The sequence below is a fragment of the Oenanthe melanoleuca genome, chromosome 2 (assembly GCF_029582105.1).
Source record: "Oenanthe melanoleuca isolate GR-GAL-2019-014 chromosome 2, OMel1.0, whole genome shotgun sequence".
In the NCBI taxonomy this organism is placed as follows: Eukaryota; Metazoa; Chordata; class Aves; order Passeriformes; family Muscicapidae; genus Oenanthe; species Oenanthe melanoleuca.
The window spans coordinates 34,071,489-34,093,872 of record NC_079335.1 but is presented as its reverse complement, the minus strand read 5'-3'; the positions used below and the strand labels follow the sequence as shown (position 1 = coordinate 34,093,872).

The 22,384-nt window shown below is 39.4% G+C and overlaps 2 protein-coding genes across 22 annotated transcripts in view; one reads left to right on the top strand and one right to left on the bottom strand.

The window, feature by feature from the left end:
- The window catches only part of CSPP1 (centrosome and spindle pole associated protein 1), a 61,705-nt gene extending 48,566 nt beyond the window's left edge, over positions 1 to 13,139 (top strand). For 19 of the 20 annotated variants that reach the window (XM_056486085.1, XM_056486076.1, XM_056486075.1 and 16 more), the window contains 5 exons: positions 3,312 to 3,367; positions 4,634 to 4,697; positions 8,160 to 8,269; positions 8,411 to 8,561; positions 12,367 to 13,139. In XM_056486085.1, coding sequence (XP_056342060.1) covers positions 3,312 to 3,367; positions 4,634 to 4,697; positions 8,160 to 8,269; positions 8,411 to 8,561; positions 12,367 to 12,566 — 581 coding nt within the window. In that variant the 3' untranslated portion in view covers positions 12,567 to 13,139. The remainder of the gene's footprint in view (positions 1 to 3,311; positions 3,368 to 4,633; positions 4,698 to 8,159; positions 8,270 to 8,410; positions 8,562 to 12,366) is intronic. The other variant, XM_056486074.1, reaches the window with a different exon arrangement.
- Positions 13,140 to 15,827: 2,688 nt separating this feature from the next.
- The window catches only part of ARFGEF1 (ADP ribosylation factor guanine nucleotide exchange factor 1), an 84,396-nt gene continuing 77,839 nt past the window's right edge, over positions 15,828 to 22,384 (bottom strand). For both annotated transcript variants that reach the window (XM_056486070.1, XM_056486071.1), the window contains exons 34-39: positions 21,186 to 21,315; positions 20,188 to 20,327; positions 19,639 to 19,807; positions 19,013 to 19,151; positions 18,006 to 18,123; positions 15,828 to 17,265 (exon numbers count right to left, since the gene is read on the bottom strand). In XM_056486070.1, the coding sequence (XP_056342045.1) occupies positions 17,101 to 17,265; positions 18,006 to 18,123; positions 19,013 to 19,151; positions 19,639 to 19,807; positions 20,188 to 20,327; positions 21,186 to 21,315 (861 nt within the window). In that variant the 3' untranslated portion in view covers positions 15,828 to 17,100. The remainder of the gene's footprint in view (positions 17,266 to 18,005; positions 18,124 to 19,012; positions 19,152 to 19,638; positions 19,808 to 20,187; positions 20,328 to 21,185; positions 21,316 to 22,384) is intronic.

The window sequence follows — 22,384 nt, the reverse complement described above, 5'->3', positions numbered from 1 at the left end:
GACAGTGAAACCTTTTTGCTGAACTGTGAAAAAAGTATTAGGAGGTAAGTTCCATGAAGCAATTCTTGAATTCTCATGGAGAAAGTAGGATGGCTTTGAACTGTGAATTGATTAAAATACAGCCAATGTATCTTCACCTTGGTCTCTTTTTAATGGATGAATTTTCTTTTATTTCCATTATCGTGGGTGTATCTATTTTAAAGTTTCAGAAACCTGTATCCATAAAAAGCCTTTAATTTAGAAACCACGTGTGAGATAGTATGACTACTTGGAGGTTCTGGAGGGAAAATGTTGCTTGTATTGCTAAATAGAGATGATCCTAAGATAGTAACCATTAACAGCCTAACATGGAAAATATTTTGGCTGCATATTGCAGAAGCAGTGAAAAGTAGATGTATTATCTCTTTTTTTTGCATGCTACAGTTAATTCCAAATGTAAGGTTCATTCAGGTATCTTTTACAAACACTAATGAAAGAGCAGTATTTCCAGTTGTTTTAGAGGATATTTAAAATTATAGTGAGAGTTGCTTAAACTTATACAAATGAACTCAGTTTTGAGTGCAAGATACAGGTTTCTCAGAAAAGTGTTTGCCTCTGTAATTCAGACTGGCCTAACTAAATTTTTGAAGAGAAAGTAACTTAATTTCTGTGGTGGCTTTGCCAGGCTCCTTCCTGCTTATGTCTCCTCACTTCTGCCCTTTGAGGAAACAGGAAGAATAAAGCTTATTGGCCAAGGTGCAGTCTGGGAGATTGGTTACCAGTTGCTGTTGTGTGCAAAACAGACCTGACTTGGAGAAAATTAACCTAATTACTATAAGCCTAATATTTGATTACTGACTTTGAGTAGCAGAAAATAAAAAGCATGAAGCCTGCATCTCTTCTGTCCCTTTCCTGTGCCCAGTTTCACTCCTTCATTCTCAGTGTCTCTGCTCCCTTTCCTTGGTACCAGCCCAGGTACCAAGTTCTGTGATGCAATGAGTGATGTCAGGCTCAGGCAGGGGGGGATTATGGTCATTATGCTCTACCATAGTGTCCTTCAGGGGCTCCAGGGGAATCTGCTCTGGTGCCTGAGCACCTCCTCCTCCTCTTCTCTGGCCATGGTGCCTCCAGAGCTGCTTCTCAGGTTTGTCCTCAGTCCTAGTGCCATGCTGTGATTTGCTTTTTCTCAAATTTGTTTGCAGAGGTATAACAAACATGACTGATAGGCCTCTTTGTATCCTGCAGCTGATCTATTGTGGCAACAGCTGTGCCCCAGCACAGGGTATCCCCTGGCATCTCCCCACAGCCTTGCCACAGTCACCCATGGCATTGCTCCTTACCCTTAGGGCATTAAATAAAACCAAGCACATGTGGAAGGAAAATATTTACATTTTGGTGTACTGCTTTGGCAAAACTGAATGCCTCTTCTGGTCACTGATGCTTTGAAGCTTGCTCCTGTTTACTGTTGCCAGAACTGTAAGATTAACAGAATTGATACTGAGTTGTGAAGGGTGACAGCTGTATTTTGTTCAGTATCCTGTTGAGTGTTAAAGATGATTCCTGTTCTATCTTGGACAGCTGGTGTTCAAGCAATGTGTGCTATATTGTGGATAATAGAACAGCACAGTTGCAAATAAGCATATCTATATCACATTCTGTGTTAATTATATGGTTGTGAGTATCCTTTATGTTTAAATGAAATGTGTAGGTTTGACTTCAATCTTTGTCTTCATGAGATTGACTGAAATGTTGAAAAATAATTCACTGGCTTCAGAGGGCTGAGATCTCTCTGGGGCTTGGTTCTGGTTTTCCACCATTAGAATATTTTTTAATAGACCAGTCTGAGAAAGCTTTCATTTAATGTTTTCTGCAGAGAAGCCTCCATCATCTAGAAAACAAATTTGCCTTTTCCATTAATTTCAAGCACATGCAGTCATTTAGATTTCTGCTAATGGATAATGTAGGCTTCTGTGATGACATCCAAGGAAAGGCCTCTTCAAGTTAGTTTAGATTAATTGATAGACAGGCAGCTGATATTTATAAGTGTTTTCCACTGATGCTTCTAGAGGCTCCTTAAATAGCTTTTTCTCTTTCTCTCTCCTACTGCTTTACAACATCATTTAACTTTATAGTCTGTCACTGAGTACTGAGCAAGAGAATTAGTTGCCATCTCTCTGTTTCCAGTTTATTTTCCTCAGAGACAACTTCATCACCTTCCTCTTGCTGAAAATAGATGAGTGGTTTTATTGTCTGATTTAAGGCAGAAAGAAAGATGAATTAAAGCAGTATGTACTTTCATGCTGTGGGTGAAATAATGTTATGGGCTATTGTAGCAAAGGCATACCTTTTTTCCCACACCATATGCAAGTGTTCTTTGCCTTACATGCTTTTTATACAGTTTTTCTCTCTGATATGTTTTGTTTTTCTCTTTATGTGCAAGAGGAATATGTTGACTGTTAATGAAACTATAAACTGAGAAATCAGTGTTTTAAATATCCCAAGTTTTTAAATGCTAGCTGTGTCCCTATAAATGAGGCAGACTTCTGGATGTTTATTTTTCTGGGGGATTTAAAGGAAAGCTCCAAGAGCAGGTTTGATGTTGCTGTGCTTCAGTGCTGGATGCTGCTTGGCTGGAGCAGTGTGTCAGGAATGGGCCATGAGTCAGGCCAGGACTGACAGCCCACGTGCTCTGATGCTGGACAGAAAGTCAGCTGCACACTGAGTAAGGTGTTTCTTGCATCTCTGCCTCAAAAGCAATCTAATTAAATAATTTATTTGAAAACTTTGCCTAAATAAGGAAAGTAATTTCAGTTCTGCTTCTTTGCATTTCCAGCATGCATTGGGTCATTGTTAGCTTAACTTTCAGGATGGTTCTCTGTGCTCTCCAGAACTGAGTTTTTTATCCCTAGATAAAAGCTTATATATTCTTATCACTTTCCTCTGTGAAACGATCTCTGTGTGGTTCAACTTCTCTTTGAAAGCTGGAAGTGTGATGTGCTCAGCATATTGAATATACATTTACTCTTGGGGCTTTCTGCAGTCCCTGCTGTGGTTGTTATTCCCTGCCAGGAGCCAAAAAAAGTAGATTAGAAATAATACACTACAGATTTCTGTTTGATTTCTCTGATTTTATTTAAATTTACACAAGGAAACTGGAAAAATTGTTGCTTTCATATGTATTAAAAACTCATTCCTTCAGCACAGTTTATGCATATTTAAAGATGTAATTAATACTGGTCTTCATTTTTGCAATAATAAGCTGATAAAAAAATCTGTTTTGTTATTTAACTGTTTTTATGTTAACCCTGTTGTTTTGTCTCTTGTCTATGTAGCTTTTGATGATCAAGATGACTCTGCTTTGGACAGCTACCCACAAACTATGGGCCTGGTAAGAATAAAAGGTTTTTTATTATATTTCTTTTTCAAGTGTGAGAAATATTGTGTCTTTCACTGATTTGGAAAAAGGAACAACACTTAGTAAGACAGCAAACAAATTTACTTCTTTTTCTGGTCCACACAAATGGCAGCTTCTTTAAACTTGACATACAAGTTGCTTATCTTTGCATATAGAGAAGGTCTGATTCTTTAACTCTCTTCCTTTTATATTCATTGGTACTTACTTTATATTCATATGATGTTAAATTGCTGCTGGGGGTGAGAATTAGTAGAAAAAGCCAAGCCAGAAGCAGTTGCTCTCAATTCAGGTGGTTTAAGTGATGCATTTGGCAGTCAAGAATTGGATCTCTTCTCAGATGGAATGTTTATTTTCTGGCTTGGTGAAAAGAGTAAAATAAAGTTCTATCAAATTAGAATCCTGCACTAATACTGAATAACAGAGTTCAGCTGTATTTCATGGGAATGTGAAACAATGAAAAACAGGAGATTGTGCAACAGAAACGATATTAACCTTGGGGATAATACTGTCACTAAATGCAGAAATGAAACAGATTTTATATAAAAAAATAATCACATTAATGCACGTTATAGTTGTAATTTAATGCCTGAAATTATCATTCAGAGCAATGCTTTACAGTAAAGATTTGTTTTCTCTTGTGTTTCCTCTGATACTACAATCTACTGCTTTGATTTTAGATTGGTTTTCAACACAAATTATTTCACAGCAGGATTTTTGTAACAAATAGCTGCAACTATGAAGTGAACTATGAGTATTGGTCTTAGTACTTGATATTATGATGTAGAAATTCATTATTTTAATGCTTTAATGTCAAAGATTGTATGTAGTGGGATAAGTTAAACATTTGATCAATACTTCATATAAACCTTAAGTGCAAAGCTCACTTTGAGCACTGTCTGTTCTGAACCTCATGCAGAGTGGCAAAGATCAATTTCTTGATGGAAATGTCTGTGTTACACAAATTACCACAACAGTTGCCATATGTAGGCAATTTTAGAAACTGGGATTTCTACAAAAAAGTTAAAAAAAACCCCAACCCTAATGCTTGAAGAGAATATGAGTTCTTTAAATATCTATTGGGTTTTTAGAACCACAAAGTCAGGGATAGTAGAGCATTAACACTGTAGAGCTGCTCTTTGCTTTGCAGAAGTTTGGCAATTAATTTACATTAATTATCATTTGGCCCCAGAAATGTTTTGAAGCCTCTGAATTTCCATTTTTTCTGTTTCACTTTTGTAGTTCAGGAACAAATCTAGTGAATTCCAGAAAAATTCACTGTTGGAATCGGATAGTGCTTTTATTGGTGAGTTTCTACCTCCCCTTAACCATGTGTGAGTGTACAGACACTTGGTTTAGTCTCAAGCTGTGTCTCTAAAATGATTATTACTGTTTTAAAAGTTGCATTGGTTGTGACTATGGTGATTGGTTTGAAGTATTAGGAAGTTATGTCTCCAAATTAAAATGCAGAGATTTATGAGATTTTACTGCAACGAATTTGTGTAGATGACACCTAAATTCAACAGTGCTGCTCAGTTGCCCTTTACCACCTTTCATCTTTCCATGGGAAAGCATTTTTCTCTGCTCTTCATGCTTTGTCTGATAGGTTAGTCTTGTCAAGGGGCCTTTTTTGACATCTTCCCAGCTTTGGATAAGGAAAAGCTAATATTTATTCAGGAAATGTGTTACAGTGGTAGCATAGGCAATGCTTTTCTATTGTTCTGCTGCAAATAATATAATTTATTGGCAATCAGAGCTTGCAATTGCAATCTGTCCATAGTGGAATACAAAAGTCTTAGACAGTCAGCGATTCTTTTCATGGTTACTCTTTTGATTTACAAGCATGCTTGATTTTAAGTATGATTATATGGGTATAAAATAGCAATTCATTCTAAATTAGTCACTTTTCTGCTGTTCACATATTATTTCATTTCACTTGCAACTTCATACTTACAGACATTGTCACTTATTCATCATCTGAAGCAGAAAATTTTTAGTTTTCTAAAGATTTTTGTTATAGACTGTCTCATGTAATGACTCTGTATTCAACCTTTATATGCATGGATGTAAAAGTGCTGTTTTATTTCCAGTTACTAGAAATAATAAGGCTAGAAAACCCAACCAGTTCAGGCCTTTCCATTAGCAGGCATTTCAGTATCTTGAAATTTCTTTCATGGGAATTTCTTTCATCTATGGGAAATCATCCTGCAAGGTTTTTATTCTTGGGTGTGTAAAAGATGCAGTAGAGTCCTGCAGGTACTTTTTAATTAAACAGTGTTTCTGTAAACTGATGATTATTTTCTCTGGATTTTGTTAAAAGCAGAATTTTTCATTTGGAGTGTTTTCAAGCCCATTCTGTTAATGTGCAAGTCCTGGAGTACAGGGTAGAACCTGGCATTGGGAAGAGCACAGGGTGGGGGCTTCCAGCCTTGTTCAGTGCATTTGGTTCTCTCAGTAGTCTGCAAAACCTTCCTTTTCAGGTTAGGGATTATGGTGTATCAGTACAGCCCAATGGTGAAGGGATGCCTCAGGGGAGCCCATCAGTTTAGGCTGGGGCCAAATATCCCGTGTCAGCCAGGACAGGCTCATGGAGAGGAGCACAAGCTGCAGGCCAGACATGCAGGACTCTTCCAGCTTCCAGTGATATGCAGCTGATTGCATTTCATAAGTCTTGCTAAGCTGGGTCTTTCATAGATTATCTTTCTTGAACTGGAATCAGCATTTTTGAATCCCTGTTTATCATCAATAGTATTGAATATCAACAGGTTTTCAAATATCATCAACAGTGTGGATAAATATCCAACCTGTGCCTCCTGTGAACTGTGTTCATTCACCTGCTCCAAGGCTGCCACCTCTGTAATGGGGTGCTCTTGGTTGTTCACCACTTCCATAAAGTTCATCATATTTATACTCCTCCCACCTTTTCCCTTCTTCCCATCCAGCTGGTACTTGCAGTTTAGTGAGGTGTTGGAGTTAACCTATTTTTTATTTCCCCCCACTCCCTTTTCTCCCTTTTCTCTCCCAGATCATTTATGACTGATGAAAACCATGTTCTTCAAAAGTGACCTGTATGCATTAACCAAAATTGTGTTATACTTTGCATTATTTGGGCTTTATAAATAGCTACTAATGTTCTGAATATGAATATGGTGACTTCCATCCCTGAAATTAAAAATAGAAACTATCATTGTCTATGGGCTGCCTTCTCTATGAGTTGTGCTGCTTACATTGTGTGAGGGTCTTTTGTGAAATACAGGGGGTGTATTTTATCAGTGTTTGACATGGGCTTAAAATCCAGCTCAATTTTGACATCTGTTATATCAGCATTACATATGTTTATTTCCTAGGGCTCAGAAATTTGAGACGGTTAGATATAAAGTGGTTTATTAGTTTTTTTCCTTTCTTTGCCTCACTGAAAACCCTAGAATCCATTAGTGTTAATGCAGTGATTTAAAAGCATCTCTGTGCAGCAGGATCTGAATGATAGATGCTTGCAGGAGAGGTAGCATCTGATACTGATGATACACTAATGGTACAAATAAATTCTTAAGCTTTGTTGTGACAAATGCACATTGTTAAACCTTTTTTTATATTCCAAGTAACAGCACTATTTTGAGTATAGTGAAATTCAACTGGTCTTGTAGCTGGAATTTTGAATTGTTAGCCTAATACCATTTCAAAATTATGCTTTGATTTTTTTTTTACTTGAAACATTTGTGATAAGAGCATGAGTACCTTTGGTGAAACTGGGGAAAAGATGAGAATAAAAAATGTATTTTTTGGGAAAAAAACAACTGACAATATAAAAGAAGAAAAATATCTTTGTTATTCTGAACTTGACATCAATCAAATTTATGTTTCAAGCATAAGTATTTCAATTTTCAACCAAAATAACTGTTTAATTGTTTAATTGTTATGTTTAGAATTTGCACACATTTATATTTTTTTTAAATTTTTTTTTTACTTTATGTGATATACTGGACTAACCACTTTTCTAAAACGTGACTTTTTTGTCACTAAGAGCAGTTGGTGGTAGTGGATTCTCTAGAGGTTTTGCTGAGCAGAGTCCTTTTCCTGGGAGGCTCTGTTCCTGAAGAGGCCAGAGGGGCTGCAGTAGGAAACAGAGCCACTGTCTGCACCAAGCTGCAGCAAAGCCATGAACTAGCCCCAGGCAGGGGATACTGGTCCTGGAGGAAAAAACAAAAGTACTTGTTTGAAACAGTTTGTGTTTGAAAGAGTTCCAGAGTCAGCAAAAGAAGGGGAGATAGACAAGTGTGAAGCAGAGACATGACCTTAGGATTCATGTATATTATAAAAATAGATTAAACTCACCCCATAGTAATGTGATACAAATATGATCAGAACATGTAGTTATTTATTCTTGTATGAGCAGATTCTGACGTTTTATTACATGAAAAGGCAGAGATATGACCGAGGATGTGTGATTAAGGCATAGATCTTGTGTTACCATATTCCATGTACCACTGAGAGTCCGTGTAATGTATTCCATGTAACATATTCACAAACATAATTTGTTACATGATTGTATCTTGTTATGACTGATTTTCCAGGTGTTCTCTCTTTCAAGTAGAGGTGCTGTGCTCATTTGAGTACTCATTTACTTTAAAGGTCTGGATATAAACAGGATTTGTAATGAATATATTCCTGTGGTGGAGTCAAGTACAATATGGCTTGTTTCAAAACATAAACAGGTTGGAGCACTCTGGTATTTTGATTTCTTTGAAAATTATTTCACCTGTTTTTCCAGGTGCTAATGGGGAAACGTTTTCTGCCTTAGAAGAAGTGAATTTATTACCACAGCATCCACCTTCTGCAAGGGAGAGGAGACGACTAAGGCAGAGAGCTCTGGAGAGTGCTGTACGTGTAAGAGCTGACAGATGTACTGTCAGACAGTTCTGTGCTTCCACAATGACTGAGGGAGTACACCTGTAGCTGTTTGCCCTTTTAAAAAGCATGCTGTTTAACTGAAGGATTTGTGCATTTTTGGATTCCCTGCAGGAGGAAGTTCCACCAGAGCAGACACCATTGCTGCAGCCTGACAGCTTCTCTTTGCACTCAAACTTCAGCCTCGATGTCGATCAGGTGAAAGACAAGAACGAGGAGCGACTGCACAGACTGACTGAGCTCCAGCAGAAATCTCCTTCCTTGGGTATGCTCCCTGTAGCAGAGATGATGTAGTGAACACTAAGTAATTACAGTAATTAAAGGAACAAATGATAATAGGCTTCATGTAGCAGAACAGTGAGCAACTAGATCAAACACAGGAGTTCTTTATAGAGCTCTGTAGCTGGTACAAGGGCTTCCCCAGCATCCCTCAACACAACTTCTTTAGACTAAGTTTAGAGGAGGAAAGTAGGAAAAGATTCTTACATTCCTGTCTGATCAGCCACTCCTGCTTGTCCTGTGAGCACCACTGCAGTGTGGGCAGCAGGATGGGGATATCCAGCTGCACAGCTGAAATGGCAGTGAGAAGAAATAAAACACCCGAGTGATGAATGATGATGAGGTGCCTGTGTGAGTTTATTGGCATTCCTGGGAGTCAGATAACTGTGGTCCAACCAGCATGAAGATATACCAGAGAAATTGTGTATGATGAAGTACTTCAGTTTCTAGTTAATTTGATTTTCTAGTGGCTTGTTAATATTAATGATCATTCAGTATTTGAGTATGTGAGTATTTGATACCGATACCTCTTTCACTGCACGCACACTTCAGTTCATTCCATGTTCTTTACATCAGGTGCTGGGAGGTGTCCTGGAGCATCTCCAAATGCTGGCTGCCTGATCTAGATCCCTTTTGTGTATGAAGTACCAATCATGGCAACCATAATGGCCTTTAATTTCTCACATGGATGGTGACCCAGTTCATACACTTTGTGCTAATGACTCTTTCATATGAGTCTGAAATCTCCCTTTTTTTGGAGGTAGTTGCTATGCTGTCTAGGCAATTACAGTATCAGTATCCTTTTTATAAACTTAATGAGAGTACAGATGCTGGCAGTATTTTTGATTCTGTTGCTATGGGTACTCTTACAAGCACTTCAGCCTTTTTTTAAAAATTTTTTTGTTTAACCATCTCACTGTGGTTTTTAAGTCACTAAAAAATAAACCCTATTCATACTAATTTTCTTCTAAAACCAGTACTAAAATCAGTACTTTACTAATTTTACTCCACCCAGATATATTTGCTCTGTGAACTACTTTTACTTCCATATCTTTGTTGTATTTCATCTCTTTTTTAATTTCACCTCATACTGTATGCACTACACTTTTTATTTTGGTTGCCTTCTGTTTGTCACAGCCTCCAGAGCTTCAGCCTTTAGATAAATACAATTTTTATATATATATATGTAAATGTCTGTATGTATCTTGCTCTCTGGAGCACATGGGGACCCATCACACATCATTAGCATTTGTACCTCTTGCAAAGGCAGCAATAGATCCTCTTGCTCAGTTGTGTTTGTTCAGGCTGCACTGCTGCTTGCCCTCCTGTTCCCTCCTTGTGCTCAGGGATGTTACAGAAAAAATTAAGCCAAGTTTTTTACTCCTTATCCCTAACAGTCTGAAAGAACCCTTGTTACATCCTCTTGCTTTCTGAGCAGCAGGACTGTCATTTCTCCTCTGCTTTCAGAGACGCTGCTGAGAGAAAACAAATCTCTTAAATACATAACTAAAGAACCTGGTTATCTTCCTTGAAATAACCAGAGATAACAATTCACAGGCTTTGATAAAGTCTAAGAGCTGATCTGTTTCAATAAGGAGGCTCTGTTCACAGCAGTTCACTTTCTTCTATGGGACTGAAATGGGAATCCAAAAAAATTCCCATCAGTGTAGACTTGGTGAATATTTGGGTGGTGCAGTCTCTGCAAGCCAGAGATACCATCTTTGTCAAGCAAGGCATGTGTGTTCCTAAGGACATAAACAACAGCAGGCTCAGATAGAGAAGAGGGAATTCTCACAGATTTGGGCATGCAAGATGTGCTGCTTTTGGTGTTTTGCAGGAATCCAGATACCATTCAATTTCTAAACCAAAATTTCATGCTAAAGAAAAGCTTTCCTTACCCTCAGCCTCCACATGCAAACTGAATTATCAAGAGTCTTGATACATGTCCCAGTTAAGGACAGTTTTTTACAGAGTGTGCAAAGTGTTGAAATTCATGATGAAGTTCTGCATTGCAGCTAATCTGCTTGTGCTTTTTAAAAGCAGCACCAAGTGAGTCTGATCCAGTGATATGCACTGTAATCTTACCTCTGGGAGAACAGTTGATCTTGCCTCTTATATCTGCCAGATTTAAAGGCTTTGCTTTAAAGGCAGAAGTAATTAAGTGTGGGGAAATGCAGCCCTCTGGCCTGGACATTCACAGTTTGTCTCTATAAAGTCTTATTTTTATTGTTGCTAGATATCATCTCTTAAAGCAGCAAACAGAAAATGAGCTTTCTTTAGGTATCACTTTTTCTGCTCTAAACCTACATATGCAATAAACTATGGGTTGCAATCCACAGGAGAGTTCATCTGACCCAGGATTTAGGAGACAAAGAGGTTCACTCTGCCAGCTTCAAGCACAGGAGATGACAGGCCCTAGAGAGAGGGAGGTCTGCTCTCACTTCTGGTGTTGCAGACAAGTTTTAACCAGACTGGGAAGGCTTGGAGGATGATCAGATCAGATCACTGTCTCTATGATGTGACAGAACTAATGATTCGTGCCAAGTTCTTTTGGAACAAAATGTATTTGGCATTTTGTTTTAGAACCTGCAATCCCACCTAACAGACAAAGAGGAAAACTGAGCCCTTGCTCTCAGTGTAGATGGGTTGTGCAGTTCTTGTCCTTCCCTTCACTCCTGCACTCCTGCCTGCTGCTTTTCCAGGCCTTGGGCTCTCACACCCATGCTTATAGACCATGAACTTTGGCTCTTCAATGAGAATGTCCAGAGAAACTTTAGTTTAAATTCTCATTTTTAAAGTCATCATTTTTGCAGAATAAAACCCTGAAATTTGTAAAAGTCATCCAAATACTTAAATTACATGACACTTATTAATTGCTTAGGTGAATTATTTAATCACTAAAGAATATACGATTCTGTTTTGCTTGAATTAGGATTTTTCTGCAAAAAATATTTTTTTCCTAATCCAGAGTCCTTAAACATTTTTCTGCCCACCTTAAACATCAAGAAACCAGGACATCTTCATTGATGTGACTCACTTTTAAGAGTCACATGATTGCAATTTTCAATCATTAGAGATAGCTGGGGTTTGCACAACATTTTTGATCTATGTAAAATTTAAATGTTGTGAGGCCAAAAAATGCAACAGCACAAAGAAATGTATACATTTAAATCCCTTCATATAGAGTAAAATTTTGTTTGATAATCTACACTAAGAACTATTTGTTTAAGGTGTTGTGTATGTATGATTACTGACAGAATTGAAACAAATTAATATTAGAGTCCAGAGTGATAATGACTCCAAGTTCAAAGGCAAGGCAGTTCTGCTTTTCGTTGGGTGGGTTTATTTTGTAGCCAGTTTCAGCATGACATTTCACTGAGGTTTTGAGCTGTGCTGAGCTGTGCTACACAGGCTCACTTGTATTTGCACTGTTAAACCGAGTTTAAACAATTCTTCCTCAGTAGGAGACTGTCTATGCAAGGTTCAGTCAGGCCACTGTAATCGAATGGCCTTATTTTTACATGCATTTTATGCATATATGCCGTGTCAGATTTGACTTCTCCCTAAATAGAAGCTTTTTGGAAAGCAAGAACTCTGCCAAGTCCACCCACCTCTGCCTGTGTCCTTATCTGCTTGCTGAGCTGCTGGTGGGAGCTGTTGAGGCCCAGTTCCCCAGAACATCAGCAAACGTGTGCTAAGTAGAAACGTCATTTTAAAGCATTATTGATGCACTGATTGCAGCCAAGCCTGCTGTCCCCTCTCTAACACGTGTTGCTCTCCTCCTGTCTCAGGTGATGACATTTCCTTAGGGGACGTGGACGAGCTTCTGAAGCGCGCTCAGTCCCGCGCCAGCTCCATCGACACGGTGGCCACGGAGCCCTGGCTGCGCCCGGGAACGTCGGCCACGCTGCGGAGGCTGCTGGAGGAGCAGCCGAGCCCCGCCAAGCTGTCCCCGCTGGGCTGGCAGGGACTCTCCACCGCGCACGGCTGACCCCGCCCGGGGCGGCGCCGGGACTCCGCACGGAGAGGGGAGAGGCTGTGCCTGCACGGCGGGGGCTGCGTGTGGTTGAAAACAGCAATAATAAAGGATCAGACCCTGCAGTGGAACGGAGATGTGGCACAGGGATGTTTTCTGTTCCGGGACGTGGGAAAGGGAGGAATAGCTTCACAGCTTTTGCACTTTTTATACAACTTCTGTTTCAGCCTCAGAAACAGTGTGGTGTGTGTGAATTTGATATTAAATCAAAGATGTTTTTTAGCTTTATAGTCAAACTCCAAGACTTTCTGGCATTAGAGTAGCCCAACAGCAGAAGGGCATTACCCAAAGAGTGAGTAACTTGAAGAAGGACACTTGGTTTTCATACAGGAATAATGCTGTCCTGCATGAAAGAACAGCTAACACTTTAATGGAAAAAAATTACTATCAGTAATGTGTCTTACATTCCCTAACTTGTTATGTGCTGAAAATACAGATAATATTGAATATATTTATGTTTCTGATTGAAGAGTTAATAAAGTATTTTGTTACTAAAATTATTTTTGTTATAAAAACTCTGAAAGCCGACTTCAATTTTCTTAATTTATTGTTTCAGCTTTCATTTACTCATGAACAAACTGGAGTGTTAAGGCTGTCTCCAAAGAAATAAAAACTTGGAAATTCTGTTGCTTAAGAGCACAGAGCTTTAGCAAGAAGGACATGGAGCAAGATTTTAGGAGTTCAGTGAACTACACAACCAGGTAATGCTGCAACTTTCCTCTTGGTTAGGAAATTCACACCCAGAGGTGATCAACAGGCGGGGAAAAAGACCCTAATAAACCACTGATGCAAACAAGGACTTTTTACAAAGGTCTTTTATTTTTACTACAATGCCACCTTCAAGCTTTTGTAAACGTGTCTGAAGGCTACAGCAGTTCCATGGTGAGGGCAGGGTTTGCTGACAGACGCACTTCAAACCTGACTGGTGTTGAGCTTCATCAAGCACATTCCTTTCCAGAGAGGATTTGCCAAATCAGGGTAATTCTTACCCTGAATTTCTGGCTCAACAGTACAAAGGTTCATCAGTGTGGCTATGACAGAGGTGGGCACTCGGGCAGGGGCATTGGTGTAATCCCCAGCCTGGGCTGGAGCAGGTACCTCAGGCTGCATGGCTGCTTTAGTCTGGACTTCCCAGAGGGAGGGGAATTAACTTTGTGAAAATGCTTTATAATACTAACCACCCCCTCATGCCAAAGCCCACCTTTTGCCTTTTATACTTTGTCCCCTGCCCTGATGGCTCTCTGCCTCCCAAGTTCAACTTTGATTCACATTCACTGTACCAACTCCAGGCCCGATGCAGAATTTCTCTTCCTTATCTGTTTACAGAGTTTAATAATTCTTTATTCCCTTAATTTTAATTGGAGTTTTCCCTTGAGAGAAGCATGAAGTGTTCCCCTAAAAAGCAACTCTCATTTCACTGCAGTAAGTTTCATAAATGCCACAGTCAGAAGTTGACATTCCTCCAGTTGAAGGCCAGGATGCAGCACAATCCCTCTTTGAATTCCTTTCTTCACCTGTGCCATGGCCTGAAACAACTGAAGTCACTGTAACCTCACTGCCCAGCAGCCCTTAGCACCATGAATTCCACTCTTCCCTGCAGCTTTCCAGGGCACTCAGGATGCTGCCCGGGACACTCTCAGTCCTTTGCATCTTCCCTTTCCAGATCTTTCTTTGTCCTTCTCTGCCTCTCCAAAGTTCAGCTTTTGACAGGCCCCTTCTTCCTCCCTAACTTTTCATCATGACAGCCTGACCTGCAAAAGAAATGTATCTGCAGTTCCAGCCCTGATGGATACTGAGATGACTAAAAGAGAACCTATTCTCTACCCCTGGCCCCAGCTTTCTGATAATTACCATAAATGTGAGCGTTCAGAGAGCTGCAAGTTGAACACAGTGCCAGAGCACACCTGGTGCTGCTCTGGCATTGCAAGAACTAGAGAGGCACAGGAGAGTTACAATGACACCAAAGTTCAGTCCCAATGAACCAAAATTAAACAGCTATTGGGTCTTTTCCATAGAAGCAGTGATAAGTCATGAGAAGGCCAGGCTGTGAAAGAATGTCATTACTGAAGAGGAGTACACAACAAAACAATGAAGCAGTGAGGTTTAAAACCAGAAAGAGCCCCACAACCCAAACTGCCCAAGTTTTAGATAAAACAGTGAGTAAGTACAATGAGTTATCTTGAGCACAGATGATTAGAAAGCAATTGGGCAGACACACAAGCAACAGCAGCTGTTTAAACAGTGCTCAGGGCAGCAGTGTCAGAAACACCCTGGTAGTGGTCTCAGAACAGTTTGCTAAAGCCATGGAGGAGAGTATGGCAACAAATGGGGATGGGACACATTATACTCACTGTAAAAATTTTTACTGATCACTGTCAAACACACAAAGACCTCAGGTCTGGCCTAGCACAGCAGTTTAAGATTTAAACACAGCACAACAAACTGAAAAGTAAAATACAGCCCAAGAGGAAAGGCTACAATTAGTTCAAATAACCTCAATTCTCCCCCTTCTGACACTGGTAATTGCTATTTGATTTTGTTCCACTCCAATTAACTTTGTGAGCAAACTCTGAATCACAGGTCAAAGTATTAAAATTCCCTTCTCTGGCTTTTCCATAGCTATTTCACTGAACTGCTTACACTCATTTCTGGAGCCTGCTGTGAATGGCTGTGGCAGATTCATTGCCCTGAAAAGAGAGGAGGCTCCCTCACACACCTTCTTACTCTTCACACTGCTCTCCTGTGCCAGTCAGGAGTTTTGTGGGAACACAGAACAATCCAATTCCACTTTTACTTACAAAATTGAAGATGCTGACAAGGCTGAGCTGGCTGATGTGCTCCAAGTCAGCAGAACTGCAATCCCAGCCCTTCCCTTCCCCCTTTCTCCATCAGCTGTTTGGTGTTTATATTTTAATCCCCAGAGAGCCAAGTGCAGTACTTGAGCTTCTATCTGTGCAGCACTACAGGGTCCATAGGACCAGTTCAGGCAGCGCTTTTATTCTCCTCCAGCCCTGCCCACCTTTTCTTTAAGTTTACCTCTCCTTTTCCCCCTGCATTTGTCTCTAACAGTGAGAAGAGGTATCTCAGTCAAACAGAGGGCACTCAGCTTTCTGCTCCCAGGGTCTGGGGTTTGCTCTTTTGAAACAAAAGCATGAGAGGCAAAGCAAACTGTAAAACAAGTAGCTGTGGGTTAGACTGGTTTTGATTGCACTGATGAAAGAGTTCAAAAACTTTATTGACCTATAACCTGATTAGAATATGCCAGATGAGAACCAAATATTGTACAGAAAGTTGTACAGAATTTTTTTTACATAGAAAACTTTACATATCTGTACCATATACATTTTGTCCATCTGAAAAAAATTTCTACATCCATTGTAATACAGAATGCTTGACAATCTCGTCTGTTAACCATCAGAGCACAATTCACAGTATGAATACATTTCCAATAAATTTAACCATCCCTAAACCATGCCAGATTTGTTACTTGAATATATCCAACATTAAATTCTGTACATAAGAGTGAAATCTACATCAAACAAAAAAACATCTGACAGCAGACACAACCTAGACTTGTTTGCAGTGATTCAAGTTCCAGTCCTTGAAGGATCATCATTTCAATGGCTTGTTATATTTAAAAGCCCTAAAACAAGTATATTACAGGTAGTTATGTCAGTCGTGATATTTCTACCGCTGCTTTTGACAAAAGTCAGCAACAATAACTTCTGGGCTACAATGAAACAAAACAAAACAAAAATAACATAACAAAAAAGGAAAAAAAAAATCACAACCCAAAAGAGAAACCCAAACTTCTAGTGCATTTGGTAAACAAGGAAGAGTTATGGGCTTTCAACAAATCAGTAATACAGAAATAAAATAATTTGGGAAGAACTGTATAGTGTTAAAGAGTTTATATTACAGACCTGCATCTCTGTACATTTTCACAGAAGGATGATTACCAATGTCTCAGACAGCCTGAGTGTGCAAAAATCTTAGAATATCAGACATAGTTGCTAAATATTTTTTTCATGAACAATAATCTCCATTTTCTTTTCACTATAAACATTTTATCCTTCAAAATACAGCTCTCCTGAGTTGTACTTCTCACAGAAGCTCAAACCTTTACATATATATGTTTCTTTGGGTACATTTTACTTCCACACCCGCCACAAACATCTGTTGCTATACTGCTGTCTAGGACAGTAAAGGACACTGCAGCCCGTGCTGACAAGGGGACTGTGCTATAAACTGGCTCTGTGCTCAGCATGAGCCAGGCAAGAGAAACCGGTGAGAGAGAATCCGCCAGGAAAGAGAGGACTGGAGTGTTGCAAGCCTTAATTACAGTTGTAAGCGTCTGTACCGTTAACCCTTGGATACACATTGCCAGAGAAAGAAATCATTCATATGGAGATCCAGACAGAATGGCCCAGCGACCTGGTCCTTTATTTAGCTGAGGAATATAAACTTTGTAACAGAGCATCACTATCTGCTAATGCTTGCTTAATCCAGACTCTTGTTCTGGTGGTTGGGATATTTGGAAAACCACACCAATCCGCAGGAAAAACCTTCGCAGAACAGCTCGAAGCTCAGGAATAAGGTCAAACTGCATGATTTCACACAACAAAGGATAGTAGAACGAGGCATGGGCCTTGAACTGAGGAGAAAACAAACAAGAAATGACTCTATTATACACTGGTACACCTCAGAAAGCACATTGCAAAGTAAGAATTTTAAATACGCTTCCTAATGAGGGTGAGAATCACAAAGCAGAAACACCTTTACAACTGTGTGTTGAAATCAGCAGTGCTAGAATGAGGCTAAGACAGCTGTGATGTACTCTTGACAGATGCTCACCAGCTACACAAAGCTCTTATTAATGTTTATTCTCCAAGAGGAAATATTTTTCTATAATGAGTTTTTTCTTGCAGTTGGTCTTTTGCACTGAATAATTAAAGCCAAGTTTTCTTAGAAGCAGAGGGGGATTAAACAGGGATTTATTTACTGCAGAATTGCTTTGGAGAAGGTCAAGGTGTACATGTATCTGCAGCACTGCTGGCAGAAACAAGAGTTAATTCTTTGAATAAAATATCATCACTAATTGTCTTCCTCAGCAGGAGAGGGGTAAAAACAATTTAACACACGCTTCTAGAAGATTCCAGCATCTTTAAACTTCTATGACACATTTTATTTTATCACTCACTGCACCTTCACACTGAATTGTTAGTGTCAGTATCTGTCAAGTGCAGTTTGAATGTACATTCCCTCAACACAAGAGTGCCTACAGAGCAGCAGGAGCTTTTAAAGTCAAGTCTGTAACTGTGTGTGACAAACCAGTTTGGAACTACTTCTTACCTGTACATGTCATCTGAAACATCATTCCAAACAGTTACTTACCCTTTCATCACTTATCTTCAGGACTTTAGTCAAAAATAAGAGTAAAAGGTTAGTCCAGGCTTCCCGATGACTTTCTGATGTAAGGGTGAGAAAATAGCTCAGAGCCTCGCTGCAGACACTGGAGACAAAAGACACAAAAAATAATAACTCACATTTCTTTCTGAGCTCTACTGCAGAGAGAGAGCTTTGGCTTTGCAACTTCTGGCAGTGTAGAGCCCTGGTGTAGAACAGCATTGTTTTATGAAAGCTGCTCTAAGCCTGGTTAACAACAGAAAGCGGTGACTTTGCTCAACATAAACCCAAAGTCCCTGGACTTCAGTAATAAATAAGCTGACAAAATGTGATTATGCTGTTTGTACATGTATTTGAAATATACCAAGTCCTCTTTGAGAGGGCATGTGACAAAATGCTATGTGGACTTTAGGAACATCTCATGTTAATGTAATCAGACAGTTTTCAGCTCTGTCTCCTGGTCTGTGAACCTTAGTCTTAGTCTTAAGTGTTGCTGTTGAGGTTTGAAGCCCTCCCCAATTCCAAGAGTTGCCTGAAAACTTTATAAACAAAAAACATTCAGATCAAGAGCCAAAGGCTCACAAGGCTGCTTAAGCCCAGTGACCATTTCTGAAAGTGAGAACAAACAGTGCCAGTTCCCTAAAATACCTGAGGTTAGTGAAAGAAAAAAAAGGATTTAGGTGATAGTTGCTTTCCTTTTTAAAGAGGAGCTATAATAAGCCCACACCTACCCACACGACACAAAAAAAAAAGGTGACAAAAATCTTTGTTCTCCCTGACAAACATGTAATGAGAACAAAAAGGAGAGACAGCATCAGTAGCTGGAGGCACAGCACTCCCCATAGAACATAAAGCCCTTAATATTAGCTGTGACCACCACACACGTTAGCTCTAGAAGTTGACTGCAAGCAGAGCAGGTCTGTCCTATTAAATAACCCCCTCCCTTTGTTTAACATCAGAAACAAGGGGAAGAGGCTCAGCTCCAGGGGCCTTACTTGAGCAGCCTGTGCTGCACTTCCTCCCAGGCGCTGGTGCGGCTCTCGTCCATGTACATGCGGAACAGGATGCGCAGCCCGCACGCCAGGCTGCTTGTCTCCTGCTTCAGCAGGTTGGGCTTGGATTTGCCTTTGAAACCTACAGGAATTCCAAGCATCCATTCAGATTTTTGGTTCAGCTGACATTCTTACAGTCCCCCACTTCTCTAAGCAACTTCTGCACGCAGACAGAAGAACCACCTCAGGTAATTAATTTCTCATAATATTTAGTACAATGGAGCATTGCTAAAAACAAACTTATTTCTATGTGCCATAATTGTGTTTGGCACCCATTTTTAATGTCAGCTTCCAAGTGGCTGTGAAACCTGTGTTTGTGCCTGCAGCATTCAAGCACGGGACTCACACCTACAGCCAAGAATCAGCTTGGCAGCTGTACCTCAGTGAAACCTTAAATTTTAGTGAACCAGAGATATTTGCACCGCCACAGATTAGGTCTTCTCCCTTAAGGAATGCTACAGTTGTAGAGCTACAGCATCAACTTTTACATTTAGCATCAAAGTACTTTTGACCTATTTTTGGGTCAGTTCACACTGTCACAAAGTATTTCTCCAAGAGGACTGACTCACCTGCTTTCCAGAGAGCAGTTCTTTGTTCATTGTTTGAATTAAATGCTTTAGCAAATCTGTGAGACTCCAGCAGACAATCGAGAAGTTTGAAAAGCTGCTGTGATGTTAGGAAACGATACATCCCTTGATCCTGTGTATCCACATGGACATCAAAGTCTACTGCATCTCTCTATTGAAAAAAGAGGAAAAGGAAAAAAAAAAAAGATTTGAAGCAAAAATTCACAGCTGTGTTCAGCAAAGTCCTGTGGCAAGTCAATCCTACCCTGTTTACATCTGTACTTGTACTTAACACTATATTAAAGGTTGTATCCAAATCCCAGTTACATAATTCCCTTTAAACAATACATGCTTTAATCTCCATTGTGCTGCAAACGGCACAGCAAATGCAATTTAATGGAAGTTGTAAAAGATCTCGACAGTCCAATGAAAATTCTCCAATGCATGTAAAAATTATAAATTAGCAGATGCTACAGGAGTTCAAGAAACTTTACCTTAAAACCTTTGGAAGAAAAGGTGTTAGAGAGAGAGATACCTATCTTTTCCACTTACCTGTGCTGCTGCTAGATTCTCTGCATCCTCTTTTTTGCTAGTTGCTGGGAAGAACACAATGTTGTCGATCGTCTGAATGAGTTCCAGCTGTACAACACACTTGATCAAAAGAGCAGCAAATAATTTCTGTTCTGGGAATTCTTTAAAAGAAAGAAAATTATTTGTTAACTAAATATCTTTTTTGAGCTGTTTTGAGGCCAAGCTGAAGAACAGTTTAATTTTAAGCATGTGTGTAAACCAATCCTGGAATCCACCTGTTGGAATTACTAACACCAGGACAAATCACCATGTTACCAATTGGAGCTTCTTAAAAAACTGTTTCGTGAAGTTGTCTGTGATACATTGGATCAACCTGGTTCGATGTTACCTAAAAATCACCAAAATGAGTGACTTGGACCTTCAGTGCAATAGCAAGAGCCAGAGACTGTTGCCAGGCAGGAAGCTTAGCACTGCATTGGCATCACTGCTTGTTTGCAGCTGTGGCAAGAACTAATGTATCACATGACCAGTTAACTGCACAAGGATAAGGGCTTGATACACTCTCCAAATCATAGATAGAATTCTTTTCCAACTACTGCTTCTGTTGCATGTTGCACCAAAAAATCTCTGCTCCTAAGAAAAGGAATCTCACACAGCATTGTAAGGAGACTTCTATTTTTAATATTTTGCTTTGAGTAAAAAGCCTAGAAGCTTGCATTGGAACTCAAATTTTTAAAACACAGGCCAAAAATTTGGACCCACAGGAGACCAAGAGAATTTTGTCATATGACATGAAGACAAAAATTTAAACAATGTGATTTCTTCACATCATGCTTCTGAAGTTGTAGTTGGAGCTGTAACTGAACACTCCAGTGTTTATCCTCAATATCCAGCATAAACAGAACATAAGACTGGGAATACAAGCATCATGCAGTCACCCTAAGACACTAACATATCAAACATGTACTCCATACTACTCTGAACAGACACCAAATGCCAAACCACTGCAGAGCACGCACTTGCTGCTGGCCTGGCTTTACTAGTTTCTTCAGCTACCGTGGCCCCTGGGCTGGGCTGATACGGGCGTCCATCTGAAGAGCGAGGCTGGATGGAATCATGGATATCTACTGACTTCTGGGAGATTGTATCCTGAAAAGAAAAAAATTTAGTAATTAACTTACAGAAAACTTCTGGTAATTGGTAATAGTGCTGTGCTCTTCAGAGCTGTTGCCACACTGCACTTCCATTCACTTTAGTCATATTTGTTATGAATGTTCATGAAAGACGTACTAGAAAGATGAGCTACTAAGAAACAACTGAAAATTTAACAAGCAACAAGTACTTTAGTACACGTAAAAGGTGATGAGCAGCATTTTTCAGATAGGTTTTGAATTCCCTCCAAGCATTTCTTCTCTCACCCAAGAGTTACTACAGCTTTTACCAGATCAAGAGTAGGAGGTTTGCTGTAAGGTTCCTGTAAAGAACAGCTCAGCTTTTCATATCGGTAGATAACTAAGGTTTTCATCTCTACCAAGTAAAAATATGTATTTTAATAGGTATCATATCTACAGATAGCAAAACACTCCAGCATATTTGAGCAATCTAAAGAAAAAGGTGATGAAAATACTCAAATATCCAAAGCCTGCAAAGATTCTATCCTACTAAATGAGAGAGCCAAAACATTTTTCCTTAGTATCATTTATTATACAAGTTCTGTTAATTCTGAAGCTGTAAAAGATCTTTTTACACTGAAGACAAAAATAATTTTTAAAAACATTAATGTTAAACAATTTCAAAGGAAAAAGATCTTTCACTTTAGTCAAGACTAAGACATTTATTTGCCTTTTATGCATGCTATTATATTTGACATAAATGGATCAAAAATATAGCCAATATGTTTATATCAAACCACTATAAATGAGTCATGGTACAGCATGAAGGTACAATACCCATGTAATGAGAACTGGCCCTCACAAACATTTACTCTCTGTTTAAGCTGAATTATGTTAACACTTCATAAAGATAAATTGGGGGAGTCAAACTCTCTTAGTAAAGCTCATTTGGGGTCGTCATCCTTGAGCAACTTATATCAAGTGCTTCATTAATCTACAGGGAACTTTGTGCAGCTATCTTGTGAGAATGTCTAAAAGCTAAACTAATTCTCATCAGTAGCAAAGAAGCTACAGGGCTGTCACTTGCAGGCAAATCCAGACTTCAC